General features: G+C 41.0%; 1 protein-coding gene across 1 annotated transcript; it reads left to right on the top strand.

Moving 5' to 3' along the window:
- Window positions 1-8,431: 8,431 nt before the first annotated feature.
- Window positions 8,432-19,118, top strand: Mphosph6 (M-phase phosphoprotein 6). The gene is made up of 5 exons (XM_027933148.2): window positions 8,432-8,518; window positions 11,144-11,256; window positions 15,527-15,617; window positions 17,665-17,762; window positions 18,413-19,118. Exons 1-5 carry the CDS (start codon window positions 8,468-8,470, stop codon window positions 18,543-18,545), a joined length of 486 nt encoding a protein of 161 aa, XP_027788949.1. The 5' UTR covers window positions 8,432-8,467; the 3' UTR covers window positions 18,546-19,118.
- The last annotated feature ends 976 nt before the right edge of the window (window positions 19,119-20,094 follow it).

Genomic DNA, 20,094 nt, shown 5'->3' with positions numbered 1-20,094 from the left:
TTATTGTAGCTGGATAAAAAAAAGGAAAAAAAAGTTCCTTAGGCTATACACAGTCAAGAAATGCTTATCCAAAGTACATGTATGAAGACTCGAATTGAGGGTCAACATACTTTATGTACAAACAGAGATATGAAAAATTGTGGTATATATGTGTAATAAGAATTGTAATGCAAAAAAAAGTACATGTAAAAAAAATAAATGCTAAAGACAATGTTGAGTATTCTGTTCATCCATACAGACAAATATAATCTGGAGTGTGAGTACCAAAACTTTGCCATGCTAAAGCAAAGAGAAAGTCTTTTTTACATGACTGGATTAATTTCTTGAGTCTGTAATCTGTGTTTTGCTCTATACATACTTCAACAGTTCCAAGAAGGTGACCTGGCCCTTGATATCTCTTGTCCCTGGAGCAGTGAAGGAGGTCAATAGTGCACAGAGAGGAAATTGTCTGAATTCTACAGTTCTTCCTGATGTTTGTAAAAGCCTATACTCACAGAAGAGCTATGTCTCTGTAACCTGGAGACAGATGGAAGAGACAAGCACTTTCCAGGGAAACAAAAGAGAAAAAGAAGTTTTTTTCAGTATTGGGAAAAGGTCCAAGTTCAGAAGGTCCAGTGAGACCTGGAATCTGGAAAGACCAGGGAATGTCCAGGCAATGCACCCAGAGATAATGGAAGCTAATCCCCCAGGTTCAAAATTCTTGAATACCAAACATGGACTGGAAGCACAGGATGGCAGAATTTGACATGGTCCAGATGGACATTGGGTATCTCTGTACCATCCAGTGAGAGGCAATGATCAGTGAGACCAGAGGGAACTTCACCCATGCTTTTGCATCTCTTGAGATTCTGAACCTTTGTACAATGTTTGGGACAGGAAAGCACTAATAAATGTTTAGATTTAATTTCTGCTAACCCAAAGGTATGAAGAGAACTTACATGTGGGTTTCAGTGGATTTAAGGGAAACAAAGATGTGCAATAGTTTTTACAGATTTGGATTTATGGTAACTAAATCACATAGACTACTCCATTAAAAATCAACCATGCCAATAAAAGTGGCTATAAAAACAACCTGCTGCCATGCTGCAATTACCATCCTTCACATTTGCACAGCCTTGTGCATTTGGTAAGGTGTTTCTACATATGTTATCTTATTTGAAACTCACAGAAAAAGAGGATTCAGTGGCTCTCAAGCTGCTGAGATTAGACAAGCAGGATTGAAATGGCTTAATGGAAGAGGGACATCTGGTCACTAGGCATGTCCTCTCCCTCTCTCTATGCCCCCACCCCCATTCTCTCCCTCCCCTTTTGTTAGAAAGAAGAGGAAATTTTTATTCAACAATTAATTTTAAAACATCTGTGCAAAGTTGTCATTTGTAAGATGGATCTCACAGAACCTACTGCTTAGGATGAGTTCACTTCTTAAGGGGTTCAATTTAGGTTGTCACCCAATTGTGGTAGAAAGCCATACCACTCTTCACTAAACACGAAACACAAGAATCAAACATTTATGGACGTATCTGAAGAGGAAAAGAGTCTTAATACTTTGCAATGTTTTCTTATAAAAAAAAAAACATAGCTTTCTTAAAGCCATCCAACAGAAAAGAAAAAAACTTTTAAAATATTATTCTTTTAACAGAAACTTTTAAAACCAAGAGATTTAATGGAAGTTACCTTCAAGGAATGGTAGTTGAGGAATTGAAGCAGGTGAGATTTTCATTTTTCTACTTTGTACATTTTTATTGTACATTTTTTATCTTTTTATTGATTACAATGCAATTCATTACTTCTGTAACATACTGTAATTTGAAAAACTACTCTTTTTAAATCAAAGGAACCTGATATGTAATCAAGAGTCTTTTTCCCCTTTATCACAAAACATCATTGCCAGCTAACAAAATAGCTACAAACATATAGCTGTCTTCTAATACTTTACTGGGCTTCAAAAAGAGTACTTTGATTTCTTTCTTTGAATTATTCACTTTTGTCATGAAAACCTTTGTTTGTCCATGCCCTATAAGCCAGGAATTCCCAGCTACAGTGTGAATCCCAGTGAGATAAAGTAGACACAGGCAAACTCAGGATGAGCATCAGAATTAGAATTTCTCTCTCAATTATGCCATCCAGTGAGTATGCAGGATTGAATGCTCTTGCCTTTGAATTTTCAAGCATGCTCTCAGCATACAGGTAGTAATCAAGGAGAGCAGTTTTTTGTTTCTATTTTAAAGTTAAACGAAAAAAATTCTCAAAAGTCAAAAGTAGTTTTATGTCTGTAAAACTTACTACAAATAACAAAACAACTACAAACATAAGTGTCTTTATTAAAAAAAAAAAAAAAAGGACATTGTTTTTGCAAAAGTGAGATTAAATTTCTTAGAGTGGTCAAGAGACGTGATGATAGGTGAAGGCCACCATCCTGGACTGGCTCAGGTCTCAGCAGCCTCCCTTTCAACTACTGAATTTACTTCTATAACCTCCTCTCTCCTTTTCTGGTAGTAATAACTCATCCTAGGTAAGACTGTTCTCCCTAGTCCTCTGATGTAAAACCTGTCTTTTGTTCCTTTTTATGAGAAAACACACATATTTCCCTTCTTCTTAGGGAAGATAAAAATCCATCTTAGATGTGGGTTGATAACTCCCATTGTAGTATGTTTCCCTAACCCCTCAGGCCCACAATCCTTTTCTTTCTGAGATCCTCCTTCATCTTTCCCAAATGTCTTCCAGGTTTAGACCTGATAACTTCATTTGCATGAATTGGAGATATTTTTTAATTTTTTCTCTTCATAATTCCCATAGCAACTGGCTTATTCAGAAACTTCCTCACAATGTCCAAAGATATCATCTCTCTTTTAAGTGAACAGAACATTCTGAATAGAATTAGTACAGGGAAGTAAGCTGGTTTCATTACCACATCCTTAGACTTTTTTCTTTTATAAAATGAAACTTTAAAAAAAAAAAAACTGTCAACTCAGCTGGATAGAATTTGTTGGGTACTCTGAGGCTTATAAGTAATTAAAGGATGTGTATAATTCTAAAAGATGCTGTCTCACCCATTTTTCAATAAGTATTAAGTATATTAATAACTACATTAGATACTTAATATACTTAACTACTAAACATATTTAAAAAAATCTTCCTGTGAAAGTATAAACTCAGCATTGCCTCCTGCATTTGCCATCATGTTAGATAACAATAAAAAGTGGGTGTCATGAACACCAAAACCATAAAACAACCCTGTCTTTGTTTTCAGTTGACGTAAGAGGAAGATGAAATTTGAATTGGGCCCTGAGAGGCAGGTAGGATTTGAAAAATTGAAAGAATTGAAAACATTACCCTAGGCATCTTTCTAGAAAGATGTATTTATGTGGAGGGTAACCTGGAATGTTTGGAAGAATGGTGAGAAGATCAGTTCAGCTAGAGGAGGTAAATTGAGACATATAAGATAGTGCTAAAAAGCAGGGAGATAAGGCTAAAAGGCAAGTGAAGTCCTGACCATCAGGTCTCGACCTGGGTTTGGATTTTATCTCACAAGTCTGTTTTCTGCAGACTTGTTGTCTATACTATGGGCAGCATCCAAACTCCTTTCCATATGACTAGTTAGAATAGGAAATTAGTCTAAAAGAAATTTGGAAGTGTAATCTAAAATTAACCTCTGAAATGGCTTGAGAATCAGAATATATTCCTGTTTCAGTCTTATTTTTCTTCCCTCCATTTCCCTACTCCACTTTCAGCCAGAGTAATTTTAAAAATGGCAGTTCTCTTGTGGAATTTTAAAATGGCATCACTCACCCATTCACAGCAATTCAACAGCTTCACAGAGACCTTCAGAAAAGTCCTCCCACCCCAATGCCTGGACTTGGCCCGACTCTGCAGACTTGTTGTCTACACTATGGGCAGCATCCAAACTCCTTTCCATATGACTGAAACCTCCTTCACTCCTACCTGTCCCTTTGCCCTCTTTTGTCAGGCAAACTCATAACTCATCTTGAGGTTTTCACTTAGATGTCACTTCCCCAAACAAGGCTCACAAAACTCCTCAAATCCAGATTAAGTTTCCTGCCACTCTTATTTCTCTTGACAGTTCTTAGGAACATATCCTTGGCTGTGACACATCCTCAGGGGATATGTCTGCAGCGCCTACCAAAGGGCCAGGAACAAAAGAGATGCCCAAAAATATCTGTTCCGATGAAAAAGGCAGAAAGCAGAAAGGAGTGTATAGAAGTCAGACAGACATAAAATAGGCACAAACTTGAGGATGATGAGGGGCACAGTAAAGAAAGAAAGGAAATGTTAACAAAACTGAATTCTGACTGAGTTAACACAATTCTCTCTATAAAATAATTAGAAGGTCCATCTAGATGAGCAATTACCAAGTCCTGGTTGATCATTAGAATCATCCAGGGAATCAGGAGTGTTCTTTCTTTTTGATGTGCTTTAATTTCCACTGGTCATTGGGGCATAACAACCAATTGATGTTTAGGAGTTACTTTCCCAAATATCCTGTGAGACCATTCCTAGCACCAGTGTCCTGATTTGACCAAGATACGTATGAACAAGAAATTGACAGATTCTGATAAATCACTTATTGTAAGAGCAGAAGGAACATATTAAACTACTTAGATTTCTAGACTAGTTAGCCTGAAGTCACAACTTGCAAGTGTCAGGCTTGCAAATGCTTTCTAAAGAATGAAATACAGAATCAGGAAGAGGAAGCACATTCTATGAAAAAAAGACAGATTTGACTTTGAATATGAGTTTCCTGACACTCAAATATTTAATTCTTTGTCCTCTGGAGCTGTCTCAACAGAACTCTCCTCCTTCCTACCCTTGGCATTGCTGCATGGCCTATCATAGCAACTATCCCTTCTTTGAGGATTGGCACCCAATCTCTCTTAAAAATTATCCTCCCTATCATGTCCAATATTGCTGAGATTGCAATTCAGGTCTATCCTAAATTAAAACAAAAGGAGATTCTTTGATTTTAAAAAGTTTAGTCCAGTGTCCTAAGAGCAGAGAAATCAGTGTTTTTCATCCATTCTTACAGAAGTATTAGGTTCATTTCTGCTCCCTACATTCCAGGCTGTCCCAGCTTCCGTCTTTGTTCTCAAGGCTTCTCATCAATTCTATGAACTACCAGTATACTTCTAATAAATCCTTGTTTTGTTGAACAAGTCATTTTGGAATCTGGTACTTGCAAATATATAAATGAACAAAATCTAATAATATAGCAGCTTTGTCTCATTGCGTAAGAGTTCCTTCCTCTGCTCACAGCAGACTCTTCTACTCTAGTTTCTGCACTGGGATGGCACACATGGCCAATGCAGTTCTTAAATCAGTGCTGTCAAAAAAAAGAAAGAAAAGGAAAACAGAAGAAACGCAAGCCACGCATATAATTTAAAATTTTCTAACAGTCATTTTAAAAAGTGAACAGAAACAGATGAAATTAATTTTAACACTGTTTTATTTAAACCAAAATATCCAAACTATTATTTCAATATGTAATCACTATGAAAATACACTGAGAAATTTTACTTTTTTCAGCCTAAGTTTTTGAAATGTGGTAATGTTATTTACACTCAGTATACATCTCAAGTCAGATGCTAAGTTTTCAAAGGTTAAAGTGAAATGTAGTCCTTCCAAAACAATAAAGCTATGAATACAGAAAACTATTTTATATTTTAAACTTAAATTAGCTAAAAATATTCAGTTCCTCAGCTGACTAGCCACATTTCAAGTGCTATGTGGCTATATGTGACCAGGTCTATTCTATTGTGTAGCTACATGGAACCCTCTCTTGACTGGAATTGGAGGCTCTCACACTTCCAACAAATTCCACTATGAAATGACTTAGAACTGTGAGGAGACCTATCCAAAATATTTCTTACTCCAAAACAATGTTTCCTTTGCTGTGTAACTACAACAGGCTAACACATTATTGAGTGTGACAACTATCCTCTGTGTTCTATAGTTCAGTAGCATGGGGAGATCAAGGAGTTATCTTCCCTGTCAGGGAGTTTAATTCAAAGTTAAAATTACACTATTACTCTTAAATCACTTTTCGTTTATTACATTTTAAAAGGTAGAAAGAGACTTTGGGGATTCACTTTCAGTATTTTCATAGTGAAATAAAAATATAGAATTCTGAGTGGCAAGTTGAAGAATTTGACCTTTATCTAACTGACAACAGCAGATGTTGTAAATTTTGGAGTCAAGGAGTGACATGATAACATCAGTGTCTCAGGAAAACAAATCAAAATCCAGTATTCAAATAGACTGACAACAGCAAAAGTGCGCAGGGAGGGCGTGGTGCATCCTTAGCTGGCTGTACATGTGCTCTTGTATATGCCAGGAATGCTGTTTTCCTCTTCTTAAGCCAGCAAAACACGTGCTCATCCTTCAAAATCTGGCTCACAGTCACCTCCTGGTTTCCTGGATACAGATGACAAACTGAGCTCCTTCTTCCACCTGTGCTCCCACAGCACTTCCTTCAAAATCCTATCAGGAGCCAAATTAAGATGGCAAAACAGTGGTTGAAAGAGGTTGAAGGGTTACTCTATAATAGGTACAGAGTTTCAGTTTTACAAGATGTAGAGTTCAGTGAATGGATGGTATCATCACAGCACATGAATGGGAACAACTAGATTATTCCAGCCAGCTAACTCCTCTTCTTTCCAATCTCAGCTTAAAGTTCACACCATTTAGGAGACTTCTTTTCCGGGCCAAAATGGTTTAGGTACCTCTGTCATACCATCTCATGAACTTCATGCTTTTCTCCTAACTGTAATCTATAGCTAATTATGTGGTGTATTAGTTTACTAGGATCACCATAACAAAATTCTACAGACTGGGTGCCTTTTATCGATTTTCTCACAGTTAAGACCAAGGTGTTGATAGGTCTGGCTTCTCCTAATCTCTCTCTCCTTGGCTTGAAGAAGGCCTTTCCTTTATTCACACATTCCTCTGGCATCTGGGTGTTTAAATTTTCTCTTCTTATAAGGACACTGGGGCCGGGGATGTAGCTCATTGGTAGGGCACTTGCCTAGCATGCATAAGGCCCTGGGTTTGAACCTATCAAAGATACCAGTCAATTGGGTTAGGATCCACCATTCGCACCTCATTTAAACTTAATCACTTTTTTAAAGGCCGTTATCTCCAAATACAGTCACATTCTGAGGTACTGGGGGCTAGGACTTCACTGTATGAATTTTGGGAGGCCACTCTTCAGCCTACATGATGTTAACCTCTATGGTACTCAACTGGCAAACTCCATGAAAAGAGGGGCTTTATCTAATTCTCATTTCACAGCCTTTACAGTCACCACACCCTCTAGTATACCTAGAGTACACTACCTTCAAGTCTTCATAAAGCAGCAACATCAGCACTAATATCTGACAAGGGCCATTCTGGACCATGTTATCTAAAGTAACCCTAAAAGTCTCTCCTGGGTCATTATTTTCTTTCCACCATGGCACTCACCACTTACTGTCAGCTTCTACAAAGGGCGGTCATGCCTTTTGACACACTGCTGTGTACTCCAGGGTCTCACTCATATTTATGCATAAATGAGTTTCTGTAACCACTTAGCACATTTTAATGCCTTTATTTACACCCCTGAGAAAATCTGCAGGGCTTTTAAAATCCCCAATGCTTTCTGGATCTCAGCTTTAACACTCATCCGGCAGGTTCCTTACCCTGTCGGGTCCTAACCCAGGACAGCAGTACCTTCCTCAGAGTTGGACAAGGTACGGAAGGCACCCAGCTCAAAAGAGTGGTGTAACGAGGCTGCTATCGGCTGAAATGCCGGTGTCCTCCCAAGCGTGGGACCCGCGGCTGCTGAGGAAGCCCTGGGGGGGACACAGGGCACTCAGTGGGCGCTAAGGTGACCCTCCTCTCCTTGCTCTTCCTACCCCTTGGGGTGGAGCAACCCCGGGCTCTCAGCTCCGGGCGCCTGTCCCTGCCTACGGCGTTTGGGGGAGGGATGATTTGGGCACAGCTTTGGAACCCAGGGCTGAAGAGCGTTCTGCAGCCAGCTGCCTAGGCTCACGCCGCCCTGCTCCCAGTGGCCGGCGGTGCAGTGACAACCGCCTCATGGGGCCATGGGGGACTCAAACGGAGCTACTGCACCGGGACGGCGGGGATTCGGGGGACTCGCCACAGCGGCCTCGCCAGCGGCTGGGTGGGGAGGCGCGGAGGGAGGAGTCCCCCGGGGCCCGGCCGAGGTGGCCCTCCTCTTGGTGGGCGGCCAGCGCCGGCAAGCTGCAGTCTATCCCACGCTCTTACCCGGCCTCTCAGCGAGCCGAACGCGCGCTGAGGAGGCGCGCGAACAGAAGGGACGCGCCCGGGCGCGAGACGCACAGGAGAGGCCGCGGGCTGGGCAGGGCGACGCGCGCTGCGTGTGACGTCACCAGACACGCCGCGGCACGCACGCGCAGAGGGCTGGTGGGCGAGGCTGGCGGCTGGAGCCAGCATGGCGGCCGAGCGCAAGACCAAGTTGTCCAAGAACCTACTGCGCATGAAGGTGCGCGGGTGCTGGAAGGGTCTGGGGGGGGGGCGACAGGGCCCCGACCTCTCGACCAGGCCCAGGACGAGGCGGCGGGCGTGCAGGGGACAGCAGGCGGGCCTCCGGCGGGCGGAGCTCATTCGTTCCCCGCGACCCGGCCGGTGCGGGCGCTTGCTAACGCGTGTGCGGGCTGCCAGGCTCCGGGCGGAGGGAGCGGGAGGGTCCCCGGCTCCGGGAAGGCGAGTTCAAGGGAGAGAAGGGAAACAAGAAGGTTTCCAAGAACCAAAGTGACCACTGTGTCTGGAAGGCAGGCCGTGGTCACGGCGTGCAGGGAGCTTCAGGCGGGATGGAGGGTTGGTTTGGGGTTTTGTTTCCCTTTAATTTATGAGCAGTAGAAGCTGTTGAGCACAGGGAGCAGTCTCTTGAGCTGTGTTGCTCTTCAGGATCACTTTAACTGCCCTGTGGAGAATATGTTGGTGGAAGAAAGGCCCCGACAAGGCACAAAATTGTGGCAGTGGAGTGGAAGTGAATTGTGACCCAACTTAAAACAAAATTGATTTTTTTTAAGATTTGAAATTCATTCATTTTAACCCTATACTTTCAAAGTGGAACAACAATCCAGATAAAGCATGGTAGGTAAAATAAACACAGGAATGAAGACAAAATTAAAACTTAGATAATACAGATAGCAAATATTGATAATCTTTACCATATGCCAGGCCCTGTTCTAAGTGCTTTCCATATAATATTATCATGTGATTCACATAGTTACCCTTTGAGGAGGCTATGGCCTCTTTACAGCTGAGGCAAATGAGAGGAAGTGATATGCCTGAAGTTACACGGCTAGTAAGGACTGGAACTCAGTTTTATCTGAGAGTTCTGCCTGGCACTTGCTAGTGATAGTCCTTGACTTACAGTGAGATTATGCCCTGATATACTCATCATAAATCAACAGAGGATAAAAGTGCATGACACATCTAACCCATTGAACACCATAACTTAACCACATAGTACACTGTAGAGTTCCAGTTGTTTACCTTCCACTTGGTGTGGCTAAATGGGAACTGTAGCTCACTGCTGCTCTTTAGTATCACCAGAGAGCATCATACTGCATATGGATAGCCCAAGAAAATATCAAAATTTGAAGTACTATTTCTACTCAGTGTGTGTCACTTTGCCTCCATCATAAAGTCAAAAATTCGTTAAGTTGAACAGTTTTAAGATGGGGAACATCTGTACTTATACAGATTGTTAGATATCATATTTAGAGAGTGATGGAATTTCCAAGAAAAGAAAGTAAAGTGTAATTAAAGATTAAAGAGAAAATGTTACATGGGCAAGATTTGAATGGAGTTAAGTTTGGATGTAATTAGGGATTAGTAGGGTGAGGAAGGGAGGGGACAAATTGTAGCATGACTTATATGGTTTGTAAAGTACTTTTGTGCATATCAGCAAAATTTGAGTCTTAACAGAATTTTCTTGGTTTAATGGTTTATGATCTCATTGGTTTTGAGAAGTGGAATAGACTGACCAAGCAAGCACTGAAAAGATTTTAGCAGTAGCATTTGCTCTTGGAATAAGCCAAATAAAGATGTGCTTGGTGATTAGGGATTGGACCGAAGATCTGACTCTGGAGTTAACAAGGAAGAAATTGTCTTAAAACAATCTGCCACCACCCAAGTGAATGGGAAAGTTTGAATTGGATGTTGGAAGCAAAGGAGAGATGAGAATATTAATCAGGTTCTCCATTTGAGTTAGCAGCTTCCATCATTAACAAGAAAGAACTTAGCCAGCAGGATCCCAGGTGACACTGCCTACAGAAAAAGCAGAGTATATGCTGTGAGAAGTCATGGGGCATTATAGCCAGTGTCGCTGTTCACTCGGAGCTGAGTGTAGGCAAATATGATATCACTGAGCATTTAGTCCAACTCACTTGTTTTCTGGGCTCTTAATGTCCACTGACTTTAGCTGTTGGACAGAGGGTGATCCTGGTAGGAAGTACAAAGAAAACGATGTGGATGGAAGGTTTGCCAGTATGATGGATTGCTTATAGAAAAAGGTGCTTGTTTTTGTTTTTAATTCCTTTGGACTCTTAGGATGGGCTTTGGTGAACTTATTCTTTAAAGGTTCAGATAGTAAATATTTTAGGCTCATGGTCCAGGTAGTCTTTTGGGTACCTACTCAACTCTGCCATTGCCACTTAGAACTAAATGAGCATTACTTTGTTCCAATAAAACTTTATTTATACTAGCAGACATCCAAAAACTTTATTTATGATAGCAAATATCCAGCCCGAAGACTGTACTTTTCCAAAGCCTACTGTGGGTTCTCAGTTGTGAAGGAGGCTAAATCGCTAACTTTAGAATGTATTCTGAGATGCTGTAGATTCAGGAGACTAAACTGATGCCTAAAAGTGGAGGTACTAGATTCACAGCCACGGGGTGTTCCATTTTGCCATGTGTACCAAACATAGGTATAAATGAGTATTTGTGTACCAAGAACGTGAGTGTTGAGATGAAGCAACACTCAACATGCATTAGGAATGAGTCTGTAAATGTAAGACTGGTCTGGGTTCATTACATTAGAAGGCCTGTTTGTTTGTAAAGACACACAAGAGTGTTGACACTGATTTTGTTTTGACAGTTCATGCAAAGGGGACTGGACTCGGAAACCAAGAAACAACTAGAGGAAGAAGAAAAGAAGATCATCAGTGAGGAGCACTGGTACTTGGATTTGCCAGAGCTTAAAGAAAAAGAGTAGGTTTATTAGAATTTATATTGATGATGTTTGGGACAGTCAGAAGAAAATCCCTGTAGATTTGACAGGAATTATTTTACGTCCAGTGACGTAAACTATAAAGTTATTTTATGTTCAGTTTCGTGGGTTAGCCTTGCAAATAATTTCCTAAAAACTTAAACCTATAAAAGTTCTACCTGGATTTATATATTTTTACTGGCTTCCTGGCTATCATTTATAAAACACTGTCTTTTTTTTTTTTTTTTTTTTTCGTTGAATAAAGGAATCTAGTGCATACATCTCTGATAATAACAGGGGACTTTTTATTGGAAGTTATAGTATGCTCTGTATCACAGTAAGTTCCAAAATTAGGTGTGTACTTCAGGCCATCCAGTTTTATTTCAATAACAGAGTTAATTTATTAGACTTAGGCTCTTTCAGGTCAGGAGCTTTGTCTTTCTTTTTTTTAATTGTTACTACTTTAAAGACCATTCATCTAGCACACATTCACTGAATCTAGAGTGTGTTCCAGGTACTTGGCTCAGCACCTTACATCATAGCAAACATAAGAGCTGCCCATTTCCATTCTGTCCGTCTTGCAGCTTAACAGTAGTTTGCCCAGAGCCAATCAGTAGTCCAGTGCTGGAACTGCAAAAGCACACAAAGATAGTGACCCTCAACTTCCAAGCTTGACTGGTGCCTAAGAAGTGGTTTTGATTGAAGGAGTGATGGATTCATCTCATTTACTGATCTAGATCCTTCTGGAAGCCCCTTATCATTGTTCCCTAATAATTCTCTTGCCTTGGCAAGCTCTGCATGTGTGATTTTACTTAACCCAACTGAAGATGCTGTGTACATTTTCAAATACATATGTGCTCCTTTCTTCCCCTGATAGTTTTTTTGATTTACCATGTTATATTCCTTCTTCATTTTCTGGGCCTTTTTGGGAGTTTAGATGCCTTTCTGTAAAGACAGAACATCTGCCCCACCAGGAGAAAGAGACATTTTTTTCTCCATTTGCCTCTCAGAGGGAGCAAGGTATTGGTGAGAAGGGAACAAGTGCTGCAGGAGATAGTGTTGATGGGGGAGAGGATCAGTCCTCATGAGGATCCATAATCTGGATTTGTGCTTTGCCTTATGAACTTACTCAGGTCTTCCAGATGTTTACTGAAGGGTGGGACAGGGCTTTTTTTGTTTTGGGGTTGTTTGTTTTTTTTTTGGCGGGGGATGGGGGACACTTAATCAGAGGTTGAACTCAGGCAATTGACCACTGAGCCACATCCCCAGCCTTATTTTTGTATTTTATTTAGAGACAGGGTCTCACTGAGTTGCTGAGCACCTCACTTTTGCTGAGGCTGGCTTTGAACTCGTGATCCTCATGCCTCAGCCTCCCAAGCTGCTGGGATTGTAGGCGTGCACCACTGTACTCAGATAGGGTGAGACAGTTTTGATCTTGTTTTCAATATTCTTTTTTTGTTTTCCCCCTCTACACAGAAAATGACATTTAGATTACTTTCCTTAGAAGGTAATGAATAACTTTTTGCCCTCACTCAGGAAAAGATGGCACTGTCTAGTTGTACACTGGCAGATTGGGTGATTCAAGGAGCATAAACTGGTACTCTTCCAGTTTCCATTCATAATTCAGGTTCCCTAATTGCTTCTTCGTGTACTCATTTTTTCATGTAAATTCTTGAGGATATTTATAATCACTGTTCTAAGGTTCTTTTCTACTAATTCCATCATCTTTCTTTTGATTTTTGTTTGTTTTTTGTGTGTGTGTGTGTGAGGGTTGCATTTTCCTGCTTCCTTACATGTCTACTCATTTTCCATGTGTGTGTTGCATTATGTGTGTTAACTTCACTAACTACATAGATTTTGTTGTCTCCCTTGATAGAGTGTTGAATTTTGTTCCATTAGGCAGTTAATTTACACTGATCAGCTTATTGTTTTTGTTAGAGTCGGTCGGATAGATTCTGCTTTAAGGTTTAATTAGCCCTACTCCTAAGGTAGGGCCTTTCTGCTCAATATCACAGGGAGTAGGCTTGACCTCTGCTCTCTGGCTAGACAGAAGTCAAACATGACACGTTTCTGTGCAAGCCCTAATATCTATTCAACATATAGTTGCAGGATGAGTTTTCTTTTCCAGATATGGTAGGGTAGAAGACATCAATGTTCTTGTCTCTGGAACCTGTGTTACCTTAGGTGGCAAAATTGACTTTGCAGCTATGGTTAACTTAAGGATCGTTAAATGAGAGATTGCCTGGGTTATCTGAGTGGAAACTAAATACAATTATGTTTTCTTATGTATTAATTCATTTAATTACAATAATCAAGTGCCTGAGGTTGGGTAACTTGAAAAATATAGAGATTTGTTTAGCTTATAGTTCTGCAGATTCAAGGACATGACTGGGCTGTGGGGGGAGTGCCTCATACTGAGTGGTGTATGGGGAATGAAGGGCTACCATCTTGAGATAGGAAGCCAGAGAGTCAGGTGCAGGCTCAGATTTTTATAACAGTTTGTCATCATGAGAATTACTCTAGGAGCCAGCTTTCCCTTCCAAGGGCAACCCCTCCAATGACTTAAGGACCTCCCTCCAGGCTGCACATCTTAAAGGCTTCAGGCGTCCTCACATGTCCTCACTGGGGACTGAACTTCTAATACTTGAATCCCTGGGGGGATAAATCATTACATCTTGTAAGAGGAAGGCCAAGGGCGATCTGACACACACAGCAGGCATTGTGACCATGTATGAAAAGTTGGAGTCATGTAGTACCAATCCAAGAAGTGCTGCCTGCTACCAGAAGCCTAAGAGGCAATGGGCAAATTCTCCACTAAAGTCACTGTCCTGTTGGCACCTTGATTAGGCACTTGTGACCTCCAGAATGGTAAAAGCCTAAATTTCTAATGATTGAAGCCACCAATTTTCTGGTAATTTGCTACAGCAGCCACAGAAAACTGAGTCATCAGATAACTATTCTCCCAGAAGGCATCTGTGAGAGCTCTTCTCCTGATGTTGTGGCTTCACCTGGCACAGCTTAGTGTTCAGCTAGAGATTGAAGGGACCCCACAGCAGGTCCTGGATTTCCTGTGTGTCTCTGGCCCATGTAGCCTAGCCACCTCTGTCATTCCAAACTTCAGCTTGTCTTCACATCAGCAGGGCTGTGCTGTTTGTCTCTAACGTCCTCCTCCACAATCTGGATATTGCGTCAGGGCAGAAAGCCCTACATGGCGGGGCTCACTCCATTGGGTTTTCTTCTTGGTCAGCCAGTGCTCTGACGTAGTCAGAAAATATTTGTTCCACATTTTGCCCTGTTTTTTAATTGGCTCTGGGTGGCCAGGAATGGAAAACCTGCTAATTTTCTTCTGCTGTGTGATGGCAATGTTTTCTTTATTGTCTGGGGCCGTGAGAACAGAGGCTTTTTCATTCCTGGCTGTTCCCAGCCTCTGGAAGAGAGTCTGCCTTGTCCGATCTCTGGATGTTTGCTGAGTGAGTCTGCTGAAGAGTAGAAGCCACACACGGAGATGTTTGCTTTCCTGGCCTGTTGAGGGTCATAGCCAGCTGAGAAGCTTACCTTGAGTTCAGGGTCATGAACTGGCGGTTCTGAGGAGAAATGGTTTTGGAGACACTGCAGTCAGTCCTGTTTCAGGGGAACTGCGGCTGCCACGCTGCCTCTGGTGCCAGTGTTGGCTCCTAGCCCAGCATTGTTCTTCCTGGGCTAATTGTGGAGAATGATTTTGGTTTCAGTTCCACACCTCATCACCCTTATTTCTGCCAGTTTCTACTTTTGCTCATCCAGCTTTCCCAAGGTCTTATGGGAACTCCAGGGCCAGTCTTCCAAGTAGTTAGCTAAACACTTCAGCCAGTACACTCTGTGAAAGCTGCCCAGGCTCCTCCTGCATATTTATTTGTTTGATTTATGTATTTTTTTTTTCCTGGATGTTTAGTAAGAATTGGGGGGTGAAGATAGACATCAAAGAAATTTTGCTACAACTTTGGAAAAGTCAAGTTTACTAATGCTTTTGGTCTGTACATCATGCAGGTACTTGTGCATAGTGTTCAGAAGAGTTGTGCCTCCCTCCAGCCTGTAGCTCTCATCTCCCAGGGCCTTCCTTTGCTGACTGAATTAATCAGATTTTATTTCCAGCCCTGGGTTAGAAATCTTACACTGTGTTTTTACTTGATCCTACTGAGAACCATCAGATTGATTTTTCCTTCAGTCTTGATTTTTACTTGCTTTGCTTTGTTATGAGTAGTCTTGCCATTGATACAGGTTTATTTTCCCATTTAGGAGTGTCATAATAGAGGAGCAGAGCTTCTTGTTATGTGAAGATCTTCTGTATGGAAGAATGTCATTCAGAGGATTTAATCCTGAAGTTGAGGTATTAAATATAATTGCTTCAAATTTAAATTTTTTCCAATTGAATTTTTTCTGCCAATTGTTGAGCTTAGGTTTCTCCCTACCAGGTATCATTTCTCCTTATTATATAGAAAATAACAAGTCTTGAAATACTGCTGTAGCTATTTAAAGAAATTGCAGGCGTTGCAGTCTAGTTTTATGGAAGAATTGAGTAGATAATTTAATACAGCAGCACACGGTCCCTGATGGTGCCACTGTGCTAGAATTTCAACTGGAGTCTTTTACTGGAGTGTCAAGATTTTATTCAAATGATGCTATTATGAAAAGTTATTTTCTGGCATCTGTAAATGTATCTTTTCTAATGGATAATATTACTTTAAAATTGTATAATTTGACTTTTTAATGGGCAGATTTTAATCAAAGCTTGTAAATAGACTTTTAAGTGAATACTTTGGAAAGTTTGTTCAAAAGATGAATATTCACCTTGTAGCTGAGCTGTTTGTTTGAATTTCCTGCCTCAGGTTTGCAGAGAAGCAGACCTTTATTTAACACCTTTATAGGACTTTGGCACTTATGTTGGTCCCACCTCATACTTGATCATCCGGATGCACATTGCCAATATAAATTTTCAGTTCTGTAAATATCACTTGAAGCCAAGGCTTCTTGCCCTTGGCTTTATTGATCTTTGGGGCCAGATCATTCTCTGGTGATGGCTGTCCTGAGCATTATAGGGTGATCAGCAGCATCTTGGAACAGTTTTCTACCCACTGAATGCCACTAGTGCACACAACTGCCCCCTTCAGCCCAGTCATGACAACCAGAAGTGTCTGCAGACATTGCCATACATTTTGTCCTAGTGGGCAGAATTGTCCTCAGGTGAGGACTGCTTCTCTAGGACACCTTTAGAGAGCCACAGCTGACTGAGCCTGCTGCAGGGTTATATTAAGGGTAGCAGGTTGGGGAGGGAGTATGGGATGATTAAGGTGTTACGTTTACTTTACACAAAGCCAACACTAACTGTTTGGTTTTAATATATACTTTCTTTGCTTTGGCCTGATTTGAGCTTTAGATGGAAAGAAAAGGGGGACTATGAAGCAGAAAGAAAAAAAACAAAGGGAAACTGAGTGTAGGATGTCTAAAGAGCGGGGTTTGGGTGGCACACACCCCCAAGGTATGCCTGATGCAGGGGAATGTGAGGGTGCCTGAAAACAGGGCTGGTTGCTGGTTCTGTGATCCTAGACACCCTCTCTTGGGAAAGGCTGTCACCTATTTTCTTATTGGTCCTTTGAGTGTTAGAGAAACCAGTTGAGCTTGTTGTCTCATCTGCCAGCCTTTCTCATCCTCTGGCCATTCCCCCACCAACTGTAACTGTGGTAGTGTACTTTATTCTCAGGTGTGTGTGTGTTGCTAGAGAGAGAACCTAGGGCCTTGTGCATGTGAGGCAAGCACTTTACCAACTGAGCTATATCCCCAGCCCCTCTTTAATTTTATTTTTTAGTCTGTTAGAGAATAGCTCTTACGAAGAGGTTAATGAGGGAGGAAAGGCCATGGCTCAGAGACACTGCGTGCCATGCCTCTTCCACCCCGAAGCTCAGAATGAGCTTGGCTGCAGATTCTGTGCATCATGTGGGGCCAGGCTTCCACTTCTGTCCTGCACTGCCTGCCCTCCCGCCCACCACTGAGACATGCAATCCAGATTACTAGTGACTATCCTCCTCTACTAATACATCTTCCACTGGGCTCTAAGATGGGAAGTTCAAAGGAAATCTGAAGTCTATTTTTTTCTTTCGCCCTTTCACTATATTGTGGTATCATATGCCCATCTTAAATATGAGGCAAAAGAAAAGACACCTTGAATTCCTTGGCACTAAATACAGTGTGGTGGGGCTTTTCTTACTTGTCTGTGATTCAGAGCTCATCGAGTGTTACAGGGAATCCCTTATAAATTCTGACATGTCCTCTGGATTCTTTGACTTTAGTTTCTCCACCTTCAAATACGTTTGATGCCATATCCTTTTACAAAGCCTTGTCTAGCTAGCCGTCATGGTCAACATTGGTGTATTTTTCAGAAATTGATGCTTCAGATGAATGCTAAGAACAAAGCAGAAGATGAAGATGAAGATGAGATAGTAGAGCTTGATGTGTCAGATGAGGAAATGGCTAGAAGGTAACTGTTACCTGGGAACAGCTTTACAAGCTGGGCCTTGTGTCATTGGCACCCTGTGTGCACTTCTCTTACCCTACAGTCTGCTGAAGCTTTAAAAAAAAAAAAAAACCCTAGAGCTGGGCACATTGGCGCGCACCTGTAATCCCAGCAGCTCGGGAGATTGAGGCAGGAGGATTGCAAGTTTTAAGCCAGCCTTAGCAAATTAGCAAGACCCTAAGCAACTTAGTAAGACCTTGTCTCAAAATATAAAATAAAATATAAAGGGCTGGGAATATGGCTCAGTGAGTAAGTTCCTCTGGGTTCAATCCCCAAAGAAAAATGAAAAAACAAAGCCCCCAGCAGGAAGACTTACAGTCTGCCTCCTCTCAACAGCCTCAGATGACTTCGCCTATGGCAAGCTGACAATTGAAGTATCCTTTCCAGTGCTTCTTCCATGTATTCAAAAATGTTTACTTAGAGTAATGCAAAGCAAAACCAGGAAGTAATTTGGTCATTCTTTAAAAAGTTCATAAATTTTTAGATCAAACTGTTTCTTTTAATCATAGCTTCTACTTCTCCTATTATTTTTGTTGCCTTTGGTTTGATATTCTTGACAAGATTTGATTCCTACTTTATTTGAAATTAAATTGTGCTATATATCATTTTAACAGATATGAGACCTTGGTGGGGACAATTGGAAAAAAGTTTGCCAAGAAAAGAGACCGTGCCAATTACGAAGAAGATGAAAATGGAGACATAAAACCAGTTAAAGCAAAGAAGATGTTCTTAAAGCCCCAAGATTAAAAATGATGCCTTAAAATATGTCTCGGGGTGGCCATGAGAACAGCAGACTTTGGAGCCCATCCCAGTGGCATCTTTCAGCTATTAATACTTGATATTTATTTGTAAAGAGATGTGTAATTTTAGAAATAGACTGTGTTTGAAACAGATGTGTAATGGATGTTATACATCCTTTTCCGAATCAGGTTCATCAGAAGCGGAAGTTGAGCCTGAATCTTACAGATGTTCATAGGCACAGCATTGCTTCCTAAAGATTTTACCTCAGTTCTTTTTATATAGCTCTCCAGTGGCTGACCTTGAATGGACTCCTATAGATTAATGCCAGTGTTTAAATTGCCTTTAAGATTATATTTTACTTTAAATTATTAGTCATATAATCATGTCCAGCCGATTCATACATTCGTTTTGGAGTCAAATGTCATAGGAATTTATTATATGTACATTCATCAAGAGCAAACATGCCTCTCCAACCTGAAGTATTTGCATGCTACCAGGTCTATCACTTTATGGTATTGTTTTTTGTTTAAGGCATTTAATTTTTTAAAATGTTCTGTAATAAATATCTGTTTCCACATGCTTTTTCTGTTTTCTTGGACTTCCAAATAATTTTAGTCTAGATAATGTAACTTATCTAAATAGTAATTTTTAATATCCACCATTATTTTAGAATATATTGATGTATTCAGTTGAACCATAAGAAGTTGCCTTATATGGGTCAAAAACAGTATTCTACTCTCTTATAGTACAGGCCTATAGAACTTACCACTCACCACCAGACCATCTCAGCCTGAACCTTTTCTAAGTACCAGGTGTAGAAGCATATGGAATTAAGTGGATCTGTCTGGAGATAGGTACTGAGAGTTTTTTTAAATTACTGATATCATTTAATGTTTTTTCGCAACAAATAAGCAAGATACAGATCTCTCTCCCTGAATCTCCCATAGATTTTGGTGGTTCTGTGATCTCAGTTCTCTGGTAAATTATGACAAGTGAATTTGAAGAATCATGCTTTGTGTGTGTGTATGTGTGAAGGTGGGAACAGTGTGCTGCCAGTGTGCTCCATCCTAGAGCAGTAGTTGGAAGTCCCTCCCCATGCCCTGCCCGCACCACGGTCTACTGAATGTCTTGGGCACACTCTCCACCTTCACAGCGTTACTTCTAATGATGAGCCCATGCATGGCAACAGGTGATGCCTGGTTTACCAAGTCCTCTGTCACCAGGAGTAGCGGGTACACAGGGATGGTGGAAGGGTGCTGAAAACATTGGTAGCACTGGCTAGGGTATAGCACCCCATCTGACAAAATGGAATTTATGCTTTGAATTGGGGACCACTTACATGGGCTTGTGCCCAAGGGTCACACTAGGGTGTATTTAGCACTTCAATGTCCAGTAACAGAATTTTAATGGAAATAACAATAACCTCAAAGAAGAGTGTGACCTTTAGACCATTACATTTTAGGACACCCACCACATAGGAACCCTGAAAAGATGAGGGAGGTGAAACAGAATGTGTGGGTGTGAATAAGTTTACTAACTGCTGCCTGGGACCAAC

This window comes from Marmota flaviventris, chromosome 18, assembly GCF_047511675.1.
Source record: "Marmota flaviventris isolate mMarFla1 chromosome 18, mMarFla1.hap1, whole genome shotgun sequence".
NCBI classification, from domain to species: Eukaryota; Metazoa; Chordata; class Mammalia; order Rodentia; family Sciuridae; genus Marmota; species Marmota flaviventris.
The sequence above is the reverse complement of the archived record's forward strand: the minus strand, read 5'-3'. Positions and strand labels throughout refer to the sequence as shown.

What these genes read in the sequence shown, in the direction of transcription:
- Mphosph6 (XM_027933148.2), top strand. Translation starts at nt 8,468, where the DNA reads ATGGCGGCCGAGCGCAAGACCAAGTTGTCCAAGAACCTACTGCGCATG. An exon ending in AGAACCTACTGCGCATGAAG is followed by an intron (nt 8,519 to 11,143) that starts GTGCGCGGGTGC and finishes TTGTTTTGACAG; the next exon opens with TTCATGCAAAGGGGACTGGA. An exon ending in GATGAGGAAATGGCTAGAAG is followed by an intron (nt 17,763 to 18,412) that starts GTAACTGTTACC and finishes TCATTTTAACAG; the next exon opens with ATATGAGACCTTGGTGGGGA.